The sequence below is a fragment of the Elgaria multicarinata genome, chromosome 3 (assembly GCF_023053635.1).
Source record: "Elgaria multicarinata webbii isolate HBS135686 ecotype San Diego chromosome 3, rElgMul1.1.pri, whole genome shotgun sequence".
NCBI classification, from domain to species: Eukaryota; Metazoa; Chordata; class Lepidosauria; order Squamata; family Anguidae; genus Elgaria; species Elgaria multicarinata.
This window is the reverse complement of record NC_086173.1, coordinates 111,632,944-111,651,675: the sequence shown is the minus strand read 5'-3', so window position 1 is coordinate 111,651,675 and position 18,732 is coordinate 111,632,944. Positions and strand designations below refer to the sequence as shown.

General features: G+C 42.2%; 1 protein-coding gene across 1 annotated transcript in view; it reads left to right on the top strand.

The window, feature by feature from the left end:
• Nucleotides 1–18,446, top strand: part of FAM120A (family with sequence similarity 120 member A) — a 68,841-nt gene extending 50,395 nt beyond the window's left edge. The window contains exons 13-18 of the mRNA XM_063121258.1: nt 1,302–1,511; nt 2,349–2,532; nt 3,885–4,022; nt 5,769–5,910; nt 7,666–7,762; nt 16,557–18,446. Of these exons, the coding sequence (XP_062977328.1) occupies nt 1,302–1,511; nt 2,349–2,532; nt 3,885–4,022; nt 5,769–5,910; nt 7,666–7,762; nt 16,557–16,868 (1,083 nt within the window). The 3' untranslated portion in view covers nt 16,869–18,446. The remainder of the gene's footprint in view (nt 1–1,301; nt 1,512–2,348; nt 2,533–3,884; nt 4,023–5,768; nt 5,911–7,665; nt 7,763–16,556) is intronic.
• Nucleotides 18,447–18,732: the final 286 nt, after the last annotated feature.

The window sequence follows — 18,732 nt, the reverse complement described above, 5'->3', positions numbered from 1 at the left end:
CATAAGATTCCAACCTTCATGCTTTTAATTGGACATGGTGAGATTGGAATTTAGAGCCCTGTAAATACATTAAGTCAGGGGTGGGCAGAAGATAGATCTCTGGGCGATTTGCAGTAGACTGGCAAGGATTTCTCTTCCTCTCTCTCCCCCCCCCCCATTGTTGCTGCCCTAAATTATACTACTGACAAAGCTTGGGGTAATCAGGAATGAATTTTGTGTGTTGAAGGACTGTGAGATCCATTCAGTTCCGGTACTCAAAAGAAATTCCTGAGCTCGGAATTATTAAATGTCTTTTGCACCAGGCTCTGGTTCGCAGATCTCCAGAGGTCTAATAAAATACTCTGCCCACCCCTGCTTGAGGAACTGTGATTCCTTTTCCTGGGCAATCAAATATCACAAAGCCGGCATAGTTCCCCGTTTAATATCAGTCCTTAAAATATACATTATGTTTATTAATGTGTCTAAATTCTAAATATACTAGAAAGAATTGATATGTCTAAATTCTATTAAATTCTATGGCCCATGTTTGCCATTCTGTTAATTGGGGTAATCCACATCTCTGATTTCCATAGTGCATATTACTAATCAAGCTTTTTCTTCTCTTCCCCCGCCCCCCTTCATGGGTTTGGTTTATTTTAAGTATTTCCTTACTTGAAGCCTAATCTGAACCTAATTCTTGGTCCTCCTCGACTCTCATGGAACTTCCACTCCAGCTTCCATCACCACAGGGAGAAGTTAACAACCACATAGAGCCCACAACTTCTGTGGAGAATCCCCCATGTCTGTGGCAAGCTCTCTTTTAAAGAGAGTCAGGAGAGATCTTGTGTCCAAATAAGTGTGAGAACTATTCATTTCTCCTGTGGTGAAGGAGGGAGCATGCCAGCCTTAGCTCTTCCCAAGGAGAGGGAAGGAAGCAGAGGCATCCAAATAGCCCACTCCCTTGCCGTGGCTCTTCAGCAGTGGTCTAGTTCTGAAAAATATTTTTATCAAATATACTTGCATTTGTATGGAATTGAAGTATATGCCCATTGGGAGTCTAAGGTAGAGAAACTTAAACTTTAACTCCACAGACTCTTATTTCAATAGACTTTTAAGTGGCTTGCAAGGTCACATGACTGATGGAGCCATTGGATGGCTGATTGAATGGCTGATGGAGTTGGCTGATTGAATGGCTGATGGAGCCATTCAGTTCTTAAACTAACTGTTTCTTAATCATATGTGTTTAGTTTTAAAAGAAACTTGGAAGTTTGAAACTTTGTATGGTATTTAGTCAACTCAAATTTTATTTCTGTCTTTACAAGATTGAAAACCTAGATCCTCGAGGAATTCAGCTGTCTGCATTGTTTATGAGTGGTGTTGACATGGCATTGTTTGCAAATGATGCATGTGGGCAGCCCATTCCATGGGAGCATTGTTGTCCATGGATGTACTTTGATGGGAAGCTGTTCCAGACCAAGCTCATCAAAGCAAGCCGGGAGAAAGTTCCCCTCATTGACCTCTGTGATGGTCAGGTATGTTGTTCTTCAGATGTGAGATATGACTCATGGAGCTTCACAAGTTTTGAGTGACCTCTGTCAGTTACAAATTGGAAGCTGGTGATGATCTCCATAGGATTGTGCCCTCCATGTCTCACAAATTGTATTGATTGTATTCTACAAAAGATCCAGAGCCCAACTGAATGCTGAGTACTGTGTATGTGTGTGTGTGTTCAGTTTAGGGCGTTAATGATTATTTTTAATGAATAAATAGTTTGCTAGAGTTGTATATTTGGTGGATTAGGAAGGGGTCATTGCATCTTGTTTTGTGGAGCCTTTATATACCTGTAGATATGTCTGTGATATGACGTAGACTGTTTTCTCTCTCTGCCAACTAGGAGGCAGGAGATTCCAAAGAAAGACTTAGCCGGAGTTTAGAGGTGGTATCTCCCACTTCCAGTAGGACCTGTTGTTCTCCTGTCTTCCTCCAGTGTCCCATAGGATCAAAACTGACCTTTATCAAATACACAAAATTCTGTACCTACTATTCTGATAGATTTAAGGAGTTGGTGGATCCCACTTAGGAAAAGTGAATGTGTTTGCATTCTCCAGTACAGTCAATGAACTGAAGATGTAGCATTTACAATATCTATTTTAAACACTTCTTTTTAAGGGAATAAATTAAGGAGAGTAGGCTCTTGTTTTAGGGAGACAGGCTCTGATTTCTTTCCAGTCAGCCACACTTACATTTGTGGCCAGCTAGCTAGCTGTGGGTGACCAGTGCTTTGTCATTTAAAAGAGAAACAACCCGTGTATGAATTCACTTGTAGTTTGCAGTGTAAATATGTTGGTGCCATGTTCTTCTTATTGCAGGCCGAACAAGCTGCCAAGGTTGAGAAGATGCGTCAGAGCATCCTTGAAGGCTTAAATTTCTCCAGGCAGAACCATCCGCTCCCTTTCCCGCCACCACCTGCCATGCCTTTCTATCCAGCTTCTGTGTACCCTCGGCACTTTGGGCCAATTCCACCACCTCAGGGCAGGGGCAGAGGCTTTGCTGGTAAGTATGCTTCATTGTTACAGTGTGTAGCATTTCACCCAATATACATCCTATGACTATTTGTATTCTTATTTGCATAGGGCCTAATACAGGGTGTGTGTACAAATTTGGATAGCATTTAGCACTAAACCCTAAATGTAGTCATAAACATGACCAAAAATATTGCCATTGACTGGAAAGACTTCATCAAAACAGAAGGCATTTTATCTTATCAGGCTCTTTCAGCAGGTCAGCCGAAACAAAAATAACTTGACATCTGTTTGTAGAAAGAGATGGGAATAAATTGTTATTGAAGATTAGAGAATACTATGCTCAATTAAAATGCTCAGATTTTTAAATTCGGATTGCCCGAATTCTGTTTTAGAAGGAAAAAGGGCTTGCCTATCATCCAGGCATTATTTATTTTGTATCATGTTTCTTCAAACGATAGTCATCCCTGATATAATAAGTGTCTGTATCTGTGTATTTGACACCCTGAAAAGATCATCTAGTACAACCTTCTCCAACTTGGTGCCCTCCAGATGCATCCATTATCCTCAGCCAGCATGGGATAATGGGAGCTGTAGTTTTAATTTATGGTTTTAATTTTTGTGAACTGCCCAGAGAGCTTTGGCTATTGGGCAGTATAAAAATGTAATAAATAAATACAAGCCCAAAACATCTAGAGTGTGCCAAGTTGGAGAAGGCTAGTTTAGTATTTGTATTTAGTATTTAGTATTTAGTATTTGCACATCCCAGCAGATCTCATGATAGCAGATCTAATTCCCACATGTTTAGTTTTTAATCGGTTTTTAATGCTTTATGTGTGTATGTTCTGTGTTTTAGAGTTTTAAATTTTGTATACTTGTTTTTACCTCAATTTTAGAATTTCTGTAAACCGCCCAGAGAGCCCTGGCTATGGGAGCGATTTATAAGTGTAATAAATAAATAAATAAATATTCATGACACAATTTGAAGGCCATATAAATCAGTAAAATCTATTGCAGTTCAAAGCTTGTGAAATGTGATTGCATTAGTGGAGGTTTGGCTGCCATGATTTTAAGATTAAGGTTACCTGTAGTGGATAGGGTATATGCAGGCTAAACTGCATCTTTGATCCGAAGACATTGCTGTACAACTGTAAATTCATGAACTGTTCACAAATCCTGCACATTTGTCTGTTTCTGGCTGGGTGGTGGGACTTCCATGTTGGTTCCTTTGGGGCTGTGAAAGCAGCATATTCTCAGATATGTTTTAGAGAGGAACTGTGCTCACATGTGCAGAGATCAACTGCTTATTTTCCGGGGGAATTCCTATGTGTCCCATTTCCCCTCACAATTCTCCCCTTTCTCTTTTACCCCCGGGTCTTGCAGGAGTCTATGGCTTTGGAGGCCCTTATGGGGAAACAGTAGCAACAGGCGCCTATCGAGCCTTCCGGGTGGCTGCTGCGGGAGGACACTCCGGAGCCTTCTCTGGCAATGACGGCAACAGGACTAGCAAGTTTCAGGGCGGTAATTATACCCAACCCCTTCTCTTAGAGCTTACAGCAACAGCCTCCTTCATCTCACCTCAGGTCTGAGGCTTCTCACCAGTGACCAATTTCCTTTCTCTCCCTCCCTTAACTGTCTGCAATTGCCAATTCCTCTGCAACCCCTCCCCAGATAGTGGTCTCCATTATTCACCAACTGCTATTATTCTGCTAAACATCTCTCAGATCTTTGTGACAACCTACAGTTGCCCTGTGTCTACGTCTAAAATAAGAAGAATTCATTTGCTGAAAAAAATACAAAACTTTAAAGGTTCTTTTTAAAATATCTGTATTCGCAATTTCTGAAAGATAGTGAATGTGCTTAATACTTTGCTTGTTTTGAAACTAGATGGTGATTAATATTGGTGAAAAAATACCACTGACAGCAAAAATTCTTTAATGTTGCTGCTGTTTCATTCTTATGTGTCCTGTATGAGTTCCATGTTTTAAAAGTGGAACAGGTACTGCTTTAAAAAGGGGCTTCCTAATTTTGTCTCTGTATTAACAACAACAAAAAAGTGGAACAGGAAATGCCTGCATTTTAATTACTTCCAGCAAATTCCTATGTGCTCTCTAACATCAAAGCTTTAGCTAATAACAAACACTTCTGGCTCTCAGTAGCCTAATGAAGCAGCTGGTGGACTATTAGAGCTGATGGGCAGAGCATTGAGAAGAATGAACTTCCTTGACTTCAGTAGTGCTGTAGAAATCAGAGTGTTAACACTGAGGCCTAATTTGTAACCACATTGCTTCTAGCCATCTTTAACCCTTTCATTGTTATTGATTAACAAAGCTATATCAAGCTAATGCTCCTTAGTTAAATTATTAGGAATAGCTGTTACAATCTGCAGTAGCATTAATTTATAAAAAAATATAGTCACACGTGGACAATCATATTTAAGTTAAGATGTGTTCTGTGGTACAAAGGTAATGAGGACAGGTGTATGGTTTTTTTTAATGATGTTTTAAATGTTAACCAGTCTACTTTTCTGTAACTCTGGATTTGTGGGGTTCTAGCAGCCAAGTTGAAAGCAGGTTGGTGTAATTGCTTGAATTTGTTTTTTAAGGGTATTACCTACCTTAAATGAGAATAGCAAAGCAAAGTAATTGAGTTGGATCCAGAATAGAACTCGCTTCATACAGTGAAAGTTTTCATGGCTAGCCTGCACCAACACACACACACACACACACACACACACTGCTCCTGAGTACAGGAGGCTTCAGCAGGATGGGAGAGTTGCCAGAATTTGCATTAAGTTCCCTTCTGCTGCCTTAAGGCACCATTGGATCTAAGGCATATATTTTAGAAATAGCTTGCTCTGGCTTTATTTGAGAACATAAATCTGTATTGCACAAATATTTCCATGTGCTGGATTGTAGTCCAGTACCCAGTTGTGAGCTTTGTCCTGCTGAGGTAATTAGACTTAACTGCGGATTAAGCTTGCACTTCTACTTCTCGTCCCAGTGATTTCACTGGGACTTAATCCTGATCAGGTGTGTAGGTTGGAATCCTAGTATGTATCAGATTATCTTAAATTATGATGCTGACAAAACTACCACATGTGAATCATGACACAAAGCCTATGTAGAATTTTTAGTATCCGTACACTTCATGAACACCCAGTCTTTAGGAGGGGGAGCTATTTTACTGGGGAAACTGATATCCATCTTGTCCGTTCTTTAATTGCTGTTGCAAGGAACCATCTTTATTTTTTTGATCTTTGTTCAGGTGTCCAACCTATTCCTTCTCAGGGAGGGAAGCTCGAAATAGCTGGCACTGTGGTAGGCCACTGGGCAGGAAGTAGACGTGGTCGAGGAGGGAGAGGGCCGTTTCCTTTGCAGGTGGTTTCTGTTGGAGGACCAACAAGAGGGTGAGCAGAAATAATCCCTGTGTTTGTTTGTTTTTCATGTTGGTAATGATCTTGGAATCCAGTTAATGGAAAAGAGGTTGCAAGTCTGTTTTGAAATCTATAGTTTATTTATTTATTTAGTCGATTTGTACCTTGCCTTTCAACAAAAAATTGTACTCAAGGCAGCTTGAGTGGTTTGACTGCACAGTGGCCTGTAGCAATGGTGATTATCTAGTCAGCAACCATGTGCTTGCATGGTGCTGACTCAGGTGGACTTGCCTGAAAGAGAAGGACAGAAATTCCACACTTCCGTTGCTTAACATACAGCAACGGGTGGCCTTACGTGGTAGTGAAGCACCTCACTGGGAACTTGAAAATGAGACATCAATCTGTGACCCTTTTCTCATATTTATTCATTTATTGCATTTCTATATTGCCCAATACCCAAAGCTCTCTGGGTGGTTCACAAAAATTAAAACCATGAAAACCATTCAGAACATAAAACAAACAGCAGTATAAAAACATAGTATAAAATACAATATAAAAGCACAACTAGGATATGACTATTTGCTGTTTGTAAATTTGCAGAGCTCCCACACCTGCTCTCTAATAATGAAAGGTTCAGGACTTCATCCACAAAACCAAGCTTTCTATTGCTATATAGCACAGCAGGAGAAGATCTTGTGGGGGAATTCCCTTTCCCCCCTCTTGAATCTACTGCTTCTCCTCCCCCCACCCCACCCCACCCCGGTGATGGCTGAAGAGCAGTCAAGCTAGAGGTGGGAATATAATGCAATGTTTTATTGATGGTCCCACTTGTAAAACACCCAATATAATAAAATAGGAATTCTAAAACAACTAAACAGTAACAGAACACATCAAGAAAACATACATATATAGTCCTTGAAGTACCCTGAACCCAAGTCAGTGATCATCAGCACTTTGAATTGAGCCCCAAAACAAATTGTAAGCCAGTGAAAGTTGATACAACAATGGAGTTATATGCTCCAAAAGAAACACTCAGTTTGCTCTCAAAAGAATCTTTCCCTGTTTTGTATATTTGTGCATTCTGGGTGTAGCTACTTGCTAATGAAATAGAATCTGTTTTTCTGTACTTCTTCCAGAGTTGCCATTCTGGGTATGAAAAAATGACCCTGTCTAACCAGTTGCAATTTCCACTTGAAACGGACGTTTAGTGACACATTTACTGGGGGTGGTTTCAAGGTTCATTACAAAACAAATACAGATTATTATGTTGTAACTAGTAAAAATTAGCCATAAAAAAGCAATACTAGTATTAGTAAATGTTTACTACTCAATAGTAACCTAAAGGTTAATAATGATATGCACTTAAATCCAATTCTGGAAAAAAGAAACAACTTTTTTCTAATATCAGAGAATTAGCAGTATGTGGGGATGTTCTGGCAGTACATTTATTTTTATTCCAATTTGAAAATAGTTGCCAACTACTGTTCAAAGAAGTTTACAACCTTTGTATTGCTATGTTAGTTCATGAGTAAGAAATGCAATATGTAAGTGGAAGAAATATTCTTTATATTCATATATATATATATATATATATATATATATATATATATATATTAATACCCTTCTGAAGATACAGAGAAGCAACCATCTAATTGTCAGGGACACAAGATCGTAGTATATTTGTGTGGGGGGAAGGCAACTTGTTACACACTTTTTCTGAAAATCTATAGATAGAAATATATTTGTAAAGTTTAAATATGTCTCTAACTTGTTTTTCATCCTGTGTAGGCGCCCTAGAGGGGTTATTTCCACCCCAGTGATAAGAACCTTTGGAAGAGGTGGAAGATATTATGGGAGAGCTTATAAGAACCAGGGAGCAATTCAGGTACTGCGAAAGTGTCATTTATAAAAACTTAGGTCAACAAAGATTGGTAAAATGAGTTTAGGTTGGGGAAGGTAACCACTTTTGGTTGGGGGGGGAGCCATGGACTATTCCCCTCTCCCCGAACCAAGCTGGCAGGCCAGATGATGTTAGGGGGTGGGGCCTCACCCCTGAAGCCTCTCATCTGTCCCACCCCTGCCACATTTTTAAAAATTCTCTATACAGAGAGAGGCGTGGAGCTCTATGCCTCTGCACAGAGAAAGGGACTTGTCTGGAGCTTGAAGGAGGCTTGACCAGGTGTCAGGCTGCTCCTTTCCTCACCGCTTGTGTCCCAATTGGGACACAAGTATTGCAGGAATGGACTCATCCAGAGCTTGCAAGTGTTGCCTACTGCAAGCCTCAGCCAAGTCAGGCTGCACTAGTGCCTTGATCGTTATCACACTCTAATAATCTTTTCCAGTTCTATGATATCCTGTTTGAGTTGCCACAAGAAGAACTGTACATAGCATTCCAAATGTGTTTGCAGCATAGATTTGTATAAGGGCATTATGATACTGTCATTTTATTTTTGATCCCTTCGCTAATGACCTCTAACATGAAATTTGGCTTTTTCACAGCTCTCATAATTCCTATTCACTTGGTTTGGAAAGATCCTTTTAGACTTCTTCACAATCTCTTTTTGTTTTTACCACCCTGAATAATCGGGTGTCGTCTGCAAATCCAACCACTTCACAGCTCACTCCATATAATTTTAAAAGCAAAAAAATACAGGTTCGAATTAGGGCTGTGCTCCACTCCGTTGCAGATCCCTGGATGCGAAGCGGATCCACCTGATCCAGAGCCACTAAATCCGGATCGGGTCGAAGGAGCTCCAGATTGATGTGAAGTGGTTTGCTTCGATCCAGATTGCTTCGCCCCTATCTGGAGCTCCGGACGCCATTTTGCCCAACCACTTTTTTCTATTGAATTGTATTGGGTGAAAAATGCCTATAACTTCTTTATTTTTAAAGATAGTGCCCTAAAAATTACTGAGCTTAGAGATTGCTCATTGGGGGGTCATTTGTGTAGATTTTCAGAAATATCCGTTCAGTGGTTGGGTTGCCATGAATTTTTATTTAATGGGTAAAAGGGGGAGGGGGAGATAGAGGTTTTTTCGGCGTTAATGGACAGCTTCATCTCCCAATTGTGCTGATAAGTGATCACCCCATGTGAAGCATCCTCTAATCGCAATGTTGGAGGGGAGGACTAAGCCAGAGGCATCAAGAGACACTTTTCTTTCTCTGTCTTTGTGGGGTAGGACTTTGGTCAGTGAGGAGTGGATTTTTTTGAGCTGTGTTTGGAGGAGTGTGTGTGTGTATATATATATGAATGATTTTTTGGGTGTGTATGTGTGTTGGTTTCTGACTTTTTCCTTCTCCTTAGCTTTCCTATGCTCTCTTTTGCTTTCTTTGCTTTATATAAATTTTCTTTTCTTCCTTTGGAGTGTTTGTTTCCCCCCTCCCTTCCCCCTTGTATTTTCCTTTGTTAAACCCTGTGTTCTGTGAGTGTGTTTTTTCTATTCATTTTCCTTCTTCTTTAAAAATAAAAAAATAAAAATTACAAAAAATCAATCTATCTTGTGTGTGTGTGTGTGTGTGTGTGTGTTTGTGACTGTTCGCTTTGCTTATACAGTGCAGAAGCATGCATAAAGTGAGGGCAAAGCACCATACTACACCATCCCCATTTTCCCCATAAATAAATTTATTATAATGAGACACAGCAGCAGATGCCCGTCTGTGGTTGGGTGAGGTGGCAGCAGGGGACAAGGCAATGATGGCACCAGCACCAGCAGGCAGGCTGCCTCTCCCGTAGTGAAAATCAAATGGGTCAGTCCTTGCCTGGGTGGGCAGCAGCAGGCAGAGGCGCCCGCTTCTCCCACTAGTGCATGCTGGTCACTTTTTGAGGCTGGCAAAAGTGACCCGTTGCAAGAGGCAGGCAGCAGCAGCATTAGTGCCATGGTAGGAGGAGTATCCCCAACTCCTTTACTGGTTGAAGGAGCCCGCTGATGGACCTGTTGCAAGACATTCTTGAGGTCCTTAGCACGGTAGAGGGTCAGGAGGAGGTGATCCTCCAGGATGTGGGTGAGGAGCAGCAGCAGGCAGAGGCTCTCTCCCCACTATCCAACCCCTCTTCTACTGTTACCCCTGCTTCTGTGGTGACATCTGAGAGTATAGGCAGGCAATTGGTGTCACCACGGAAGTGACAGACAAGCATGGTGTGGGACCACTTTGAGGTGGGAGTGGATCCCCACTTTGCTGTCTGTCGCCACTGTAAAGCCTCCTTAAGCAGGGGTTCAGATACAGGGCACTATGGCACCAGCAGCCTGCGCATGTGTCTTAAGAGGCAGCACCAGTCGATCTTGCTGGGCAGAGGCGGGCACTTCCCAGCCAATAGGTGCCAGGGGAAAGCAGAAGGCTGCTGCTGTTGCTGTTGCCACTCCATCTTCCCTCCCCAAGAGGGTTAGGGAGGCAACCCTCGAGGACATGGGGTGGGGGAAGTATGGAGTTACAAGATGGTGTCTTCCAACGCCCAACCAGATCACTATCTGTATCATTGAGATGGTGGCGTTGGACAACCAGCCATTCACCTTCGTTGAAAACATAGGCTTCAAGAGGCTGATGGCGCTTGTAGTTCCATACTACAAGCTGCCGTGTCGCACCACCCTTAGGTGGGTGGTGCCCTCCCTCTACTGGGCATGAAGGGAGTTAATGTTGGATTGTCTGTGCCAGGCAGAGGCACAGATGGTGCACTTCACCTCAGACATTTGGTCCAACGAGGGCGGAGCGCACACTTAACTGTCCCTGACAGCTCACTGGTGGGCAGCCATGGAGCAGGAAGCATCCAACACTAAAGGGATTGGCAAGGAGGGCTACTGCTGGGCCCTTCTCCATACGTAAGTGATAGACCAGTCCCACATGGCGGTGGAGATTACGGAGGCCATGAACCACATGGTGGATGGGTGGCTGACCAGGCACCAGCTCACCCATGGTTACATGGTCACAGATGGGAGAGCAAACATGGGTAAGGCGGTGTGCGATGGCAGATTTGAGGGCATCCGTTGCATCGCGCACGTCTTGAACCTGATGGTGAAGGATAGCCTTGGAATGGGCAGCAAGGCCACCCTCACTCCCCTGACAGGTATCCGTAATCTGCTGGAGAGCTGTAGGAAGGTGGCTGGGCATTTCCACCACAGCATCAAAGGCAGTACTTGCTGCAGGAGAAGCAGGAAGAGTTGAATCTCCTATGGCACAGGCTAGTGCAGGACATGGTGACATGCTGGAACTCCACCTGCCTCATGCTGGAGTGTATGGTGGAGCAACAGTGTGCCATCCACGAGATGTGCAGGGTTGTGGACATTAGCCTCCAGGCACCACTGGGCAGGCAGTAGTGGGGTGTCATGTCACAGCTGGTGGTGGTCCTCAAGCTGTTCCTTGAGGCCCTTGAGACCCTGAGCACTAGCTCTGCCCTCCTCAGCCAGGTGATCCCTGTGGCCAGGCATCTCCAGAAACAGATGGGCAAGTTTCTGGATGCCAGGGATCTTGTCACTGGGAGGCGCTTCCTGCCAGATGTGCAGGAAGTGGTGATCAGGCTGAGGGATAGCCTGATGCAGAGGCTGGAGCCCATCCAGCAAGACAGGGTCTATATGTTGGCCACCATGTGCAGCCCTCGTCTGAAGGATGGGCTGGGTGGAAATGTTAGTGGGGCAAGTGCGGGCGGCATGGGCCAAGAGGGTGGGGCAGAGGCGCAGGCCACCACTCCCTCCGGCAGGAGCAGCTGTATTACTCCCAGCAGGAGCATAGGCCAGGGATTTGGGTCAGAGGCTGTGCAGGCAGTGGTTGGACAGAGAGGTGGCTCCCAAGCCACCTGCCAGGATGACGCTGCAACCACTGTTCAGCATTAACTGGCAAAACTGATGGAGGACTGCTCCATTGACCCCCTGGCCTACTAGTCATCCCGCCGCCAGATTTGGCACAACCTGGTGCGGGTGGCCAGTGATTGACTCAGCTGCCCACCCACCAGTGTTCCAAGTGAGAGGGTGTTATCTATGGCAGGCGACATAGTGACCCCTCACCGCTCTTTCTTAGACCCTGACTTGGTGGAGCAGCTGATCTTTCTCAAGGGCAATCTGCCCCTGCTGGGATACCCCACCCTCAAGCCCTTGGGGGAGTGACAGGCAGGCACCCCTCCCTTTAATTCCACCCCTCCTTTGGTTGGCAGACTTTTTACTCTTTAGTTCAGTTAGGCAGGCTTTTTATTTTTAAAAATTATTATTATTATCATTATTATTATTTACTGGCTGTGTTTCAGTTCAGAAAATCAACTATGAAGCGAGGAACCCAAAGGAATCATGCTATTCCTCTTTCATTAAGGGGATGCATTGCATCCGTTCTTCCTGTTAGAGACAGGCAGGCTGTTATAGTATTTATCGTAGTTACGATTAGGACTATTGATCTTATTGCCATCAAATTTCTATTGCGATGTAATACTGGCTGTGCTTACAGTTCAGTATCTCAATTGTGAAGGCAGAAAGCCAAAGCCTTACTCTTTTCCACCCCTCTTTAGTGGGCCGTGATTTTCCACTTTAGTCAAGTCAGGCTGGCTCTTCATTTTATTATTAGTACCACAATAGTAGTAGGCAGGCTGTATCTTCCCCTAGGGAAAGTAAAGCAGCACACTTTGTGCCTGGGTGGGCATCAGCAGCAGCTGTAGGCAGAAGCGCCCACTTCTCCCACTTGTGCACGCCAGTCACTTTTTGAGGCTGGCTAAAGTGGCCCATTGATAGAGCCAGATCAGGCCAATTTCCAACACTGGAAATGCAGGGAGATCATCCACTTTTCCACCAATGCTATACAGCAGAAGTTCAGCCACTTTTCTACCAATGTTCTTGTGGTTAGCTTGCAGTGCTGTGTTGCCTATCTTTAATTTTACTTTGTTATTTAAAAGACTGGTTTGTTGTTTCCTTCCTGGAGTAACGTAAGGTGTCTGAGATTGCCTGGGCTACTGCTTCACCAAGCAGAGTTCCTCACAGTCAGGTGATTTGGGTGCTGATGTAGACAACAGTGGGAAAGTCCATTGATTCCCCTTTTGAGGGTTCTGACGCGTCCTCAAGGTCACTGGGCACGTCCACTTTCCAGCACTGGAAATGCTATACAGGAAATCATCCACTTTCCACTAATGGAAATGCTATACAGGAGAAGATCATCCACCTATGTCAGTGCTCTAGATCAGGCCACAGTCTCTTGGCTGGCTGCATCATCTTCAACACTCAAAGAAACTGCTTCAATAACTGAAGCAGTAATCATGGCACTATTTGAACCCAAACCAAGTCCAGCTTTAGTTCGTAAGCTCCTAGGTAGCAGTCGCTAGATTCCCAGAGTATTTCTGGCGAGCAGCAGCACTGCTGCTTTTAATTCCACCCCTCCTTTGTTGGCCTGGCTTTCCCTCTTTAGTGTTCTTCTAATTCTTCTTGTTGTTGTGATATTATTATTATTATTATTGTTATTGTTATTGTTATTGTTACTATTATTATTAAATAATGGCTGTGTTTACAGTGCAGTCAACTCTGAAGCAAGGAACACAAAGGTTTACTTTTCTCCTGATAGCCTATTATTTATGGGATGCAAAAGGTATCTCTTTGTGCTGTTCCCGCCTCACAGGGCCGGTTTGCATTTCTGGCTTTGAATGGCCTGGAAACAATCCTTTGCTCACTTACTTGTGCCTGCAGAGCTGTCTACTGCCTGTCTGCCTTCCCACCTCCCTGGGTTCCCGCGGTGTGGGTTAGCCGCATCTGGTGGGATTTACCCACGGATGTATTGCTTATTTGTGCATTGCGTAGCACCTACCTGCCTGCCTCCTCCGCCTCTCTGCCTGGGTGCCGTTGTTGTGGGGTGGCGGGATCTTCTGGGAGATTCCCAGAGATCTATGGCGTACTCGTGCAACATACCAGCCCCTTACTGCCAGCCTCTGCCTGCCTCCTCCGCCTCTCTGCCTGCCTCTGCTTGGGTGCTGTCATTGTGGGGTAGCAGGATCTTCTGGGAGATTCCCAGAGATATATGACATACTCGTGCAACATACCAGCCCCTTACTGCCTGCCTCTGCCAGCCTCCTCCGCCTGCCCCTCTGTGCCCGCTTTGTGGGGTAGTGGGATCTGCTGGGACTTACTTCCCCAGAGATCTATGGCTTACGCGTACATTGTGTAGCACCTCGCTGCCTGCCTTTCTGCCCTCCTGGTGCCTGGGAGATGTAGATGGGCTGGGTGGGTCAACCCCACAAGCCTATGGCATGCTTGCTCCCAGTGCTTCAGGGGCATAGCCGCCTGCTGCCTCTGTGCCCGCCTCAAAGGGACGTTTTGTGCGTGTCTTGCTTTGACTCCGGGCATTAGTCCTTCCTCATCATGAAAAGGCAGCTGCATTTTGTATGTGCTGCTGCCATGATGACTGAATCCTCTGTGACAATGTAGGCTCATCATAGTCATTATTAGTATTATTATTGTTATTAAAACAACAAACACGTTATAGCACTTTGAAATGAGTGGATGGCATGAAAAAAGTTAAGTTTTGAGAAAGTATTGAAACACAAGCGTGGCAACGCAAGGTCTGAGTTGTTTCTCACATGACTAGCTATGTGCTGTACACTCACCCAGTTTAATATTTCTATCTTGAAGTTCCCTGTATTCATTTTTGAAGTGGTTAACCTGAGATTCTGATTTAGGTTTAACTTTAAAAATTCCCCCCAAATCAGGGGGTGATCTAATTTCGTTCAGTGGCCATGCCTAAGGTCCTATGTGGAAGCTGTCATGGTGCCCAGTTACATGTGTGTATCTTGAAAAATAACGGAAATAACTGCATTTCTGTAAATGGGAGGAAATATTTTTTAAAATTCCCCCCAAATCAGGGTATGATCTGATTTCCTTCAAAGTGGCCATGCCTAAGGTCCTATGTGGAAGCTGTCATGGTGCCCAGTTACATGTGTGTATCTTGAAAAACGATGGAGATAACTGCATTTCTGTAAATGGGGGGGGGATCTTTTAAAATTTCCCCCAAAATCAGGGGATGATCCCATTTCCTTCAAAGTAGCCATCACTAAGGATATATTTGAAGCTATCATGGTGCCCATTTTCATGTTTCTATCTTGAAAACTAAAAAAGTTATAGGCGTTTTTCTATGGGAGAAAATACGGAGCTCCAGATCGGATCGGATCCAGATTGATCCGAAGCGGTTCAGACCTGATCCGGAAGGTCCAGAGCGGATCGGGGATCCGTGCACAGCCCTAGTTTGAATAAAGATCCTTGGAGGATCCCACTTCTTACATCCCACCATTGTAAGAACTGCCCATTTATTCCTACTCTTGGTTTCCTGTTCTTTAATCAGTTACTGATCCATAAAATGATCATTTTGCTCAGGAGCCTTTGGTGAGGAACTTTGTCCAAGTCCACAGTGGGCCAGTCCGCACAACATGATAACCCATGGGTTAAAACAGTGGGAGAGAGTGGGTGTGTCAACTTCTGTGTGTCCACCACTTCCCACAAGCAGTCTCATTGTAGGTTGCTGAGGGTGTCGTCCAAACCGGACCACTGACTTGTTTAGTTGCTAAACAACCCAATGATTAATCCAGCCAACAAGACATGATTAACAATTGGTTGTTTAACCCATGGGCTGTCATGTCGTGCGAACCAGGTCAGTGTCTACTGTAATTCCTGCCATCTATGCTTATTGGCACACTCAAAAGATTAGTGAAACACTTAGCAGAAGCCATCTTGATTTTTCTTCAGCAAGAATATGTGCTTGATAACTTGGCGGTTAATATATGTATATATCTAGGGGTAGATGTGTGAAATGGGACAGATTAAATGAAATCAAGTTGACTGTGGCATATTTGCCTTTCATTCTACTCTATTTCTGAAAACTTTTGAATAATGTGTGAATTGTACCCATATCTTTGAGAAGTTCCTAGAAATAGTTCAGAACATAATTTAGTGCTTACACTTAGTTTTTAACCCAAAAGAAAATCTTGTTTACTGCCTAATATGGTCAGCTTACTTTATCATTTCTCCACTACTTTTGTTGCACTTGGTCAGCCGTTTTGGATGTTAAATTAAGTCTGTAATATAATTTACTAGCATTAAGCAGATGAGATTTTCAGAAGTGCATGATAGAATGATTTTTTTCACATATGTATCAGTACATCAAACAACTCAAAGGGGTGAGTAATGGAAAAAAACAACATAAAATTAATTTTATGTGTACATTTCTTGACTTTGCATCTGACTTTATATTTGAACTACCTTAGATCTGTAGAGTACTAGAACTGCACGTAGATTTTTCAAGACTTGATGCTTGTCAGAATTAGCATACACTAAAGAGTGATTCACATACCTAGCTTGTATATAACCTTGTTTATTAGATTATTCTAACTTGCTCAACAGCAATTTCCATATGGCTGGTCGGATTTGACTCTTCAAGACCTTTCAAGATAGGTCACCAGGTGCCAGTTAGACTGAATGTTGAGGTTTTACCTCCAGGTCATAGGTTGAAATTGCAGTGTCTCTCACATAAAAGAGAAAAACAATCTTTGTGTGGTTTCTGTAGTAAAAAGTCCAAGAAAAATTGAAATTTAGTATTGCCTTACCTTATTTATTTATTTATTTATTACATTTTTATACCGCCCAATAGCCGAAGCTCTCTGGGCGGTTCACATAATTGTTCAATTGTACTCATAATCTCCTTCCTGTTGTTTTTTTTTTTAAAAAAAAAAATAGGGCAAACCTCCTTATGCTGCTTCAGCAGAAGAAGTGGCCAAAGAACTTAAGTCAAAATCAGAGGAATCCAAGTCCTCTATTGTGTCTTCAGAAGGATCCCTGGCTGAAAACGGAGTAGTGAATGAGGAGAAACCAGCTTCCCAGATGAATGGGAATACAGCGGACGACAGGGCTTCCAACCAGTCTGAAAGTGCCTTGAGTAATGACTCTAAAACGTGCAATACAAATCCTCACTTAAATGCACTAAATGCAGACAGTGTTTGCCATAAAGATGATGCTCTTGAGGCCACTGTCTTAAAAAAAGAAGAGTAAACTTATTTTTTATAGAGGGTGAAGGATGTTGGAAGGGTCAGGTTTAGGAATATCTGGAAAGAAAGAGAGCCTACAGTTACGTACATTTTTTCCTTTCCGTAAGAGAAAAATGAGGACTTTGGAAATTCGGATCCCTCTTGGATGTCAGAGATTTAAAGAACACATTTTTAGTTTTAACCAGTTGTAGTCAAAATGCTACAATACAACAAAACGAAAGAGAATGAAGAGCATTTGACTCCCGCACTTAAAATGAAGTATACACAAAGTTTAAACTGGTTATGACAAAAGCTTGTAGTTTTTGTTTCTTGAAATATATTAAAAACAAACAAATTTTGGCAGTCTTTCAGTATATATAGCTTAAAATATAATTTTTAGTACTTGGCACCATATGTATGCCATTATATTTGATTTTGCATTACTGTGTCACAAAGCTTTCTTTAAGGCTTTGATTTCATGATTATGGGGAGGGGGGAAGGCACAACCACAGTTCTTTTCTTAAAATTCATCACTGTTGTGGTTCTTTTTATGTTTAAAATGTGCAAACTATCAAAATAAAAAAAATATAGAGTAATATTGGAGTTCTGCTGATTTTAAATATACATCATACATACTTTACAAGCAAGTTAAAACGGATTTAACTTGAAAATCATAGAAGATGCAAATGACCTTTTCAAAATAAACACAATGTGTTCTGTTACTTTTGTGACTAATACCATGCATCCGTGATCAATGAACTATGTGGTTTTGAATCAGACGTAGACCATTAGTACTACTATTTGAGCTAAACTTCTGCATGGTTCATAATTTTTAAAGTGTGTAGTTAATATTATGCATGTTCTTGTCCTCTTTCTTCCATTCTTACAAGTACTGTGCCCATTTGCAAAACAAAAAAAAAGCTAATAATCAGTAATAGTCCTATAAAAGATGTTAACTATGTTTAGTCATTGACTGATCTTGCTCTAACCTTAAAATTTTGTGATTATTGACCTCTGTTGCATTTATTCTAAAACAAAAAAAAATTATCTAGCCGTTTTGAATATCAACGTTACCCTGGTGTACTCATTGCTGTATGCATTATTGTTCTCTGTTGCTGTTTTATGCCTTCATATTAGCAAATATGAAATTCTGTGGAAAAACAAAAAAAAGCTTTGATCTTCAAGAAATACCCCCCTTCTGTAGCAGGAAACAAATGGCTTGTTCTTGAGAACTTTCCCATCAAGGATTTAGTATAAGCAAATATACCTGTATCATTTTGATGTTTTTGTTAGTGTTTCCAAACTTAATGTACTTCAAAATCAGAATCATTTCTTTATATTCGTTTTCATATAATTCTCCTGATGCTCTTCATCACACATTAGTGATCAGAAATGAGGTGTAATTCCCCATTCCCTGCCCGCAAGAGCTAAGTAGGTATCTTAATGTAAGTTGAAGGGAGTTCTGCCCCAACTCATGGATTGTGCAAGAATGAACTACTGTTGGGTTTGATTGGTTGTAGATGGATTGTGGTGTGGTGTATTTGAAGGCTATTGAATGCAACTTACAATGCTTAATAAAAATCTTTATTCTTTTAGTATAAAACTGCTGTGTGGTGTCTTACTTTTACAATTTTTATTAGTTTCTTTCCTAATTGTAAGACAATATGAGGCTATATTTGTCACAGAAATGTGAAAGCCTTAAACATAAACAACTTTTTAGTGGTCTATGATGTCCCCTTGCCAGCAGCAGCCAATCATTTAGAACGGGAAACGTACAACATCATGACACCACACCAGGACACAGTTATGTTTTACTAATTATGTAGGGTGACCATATGAAAAGGAGGACAGGGGTCTTGTATCTTTAACAGTTGTATTGAAAAGGGAAT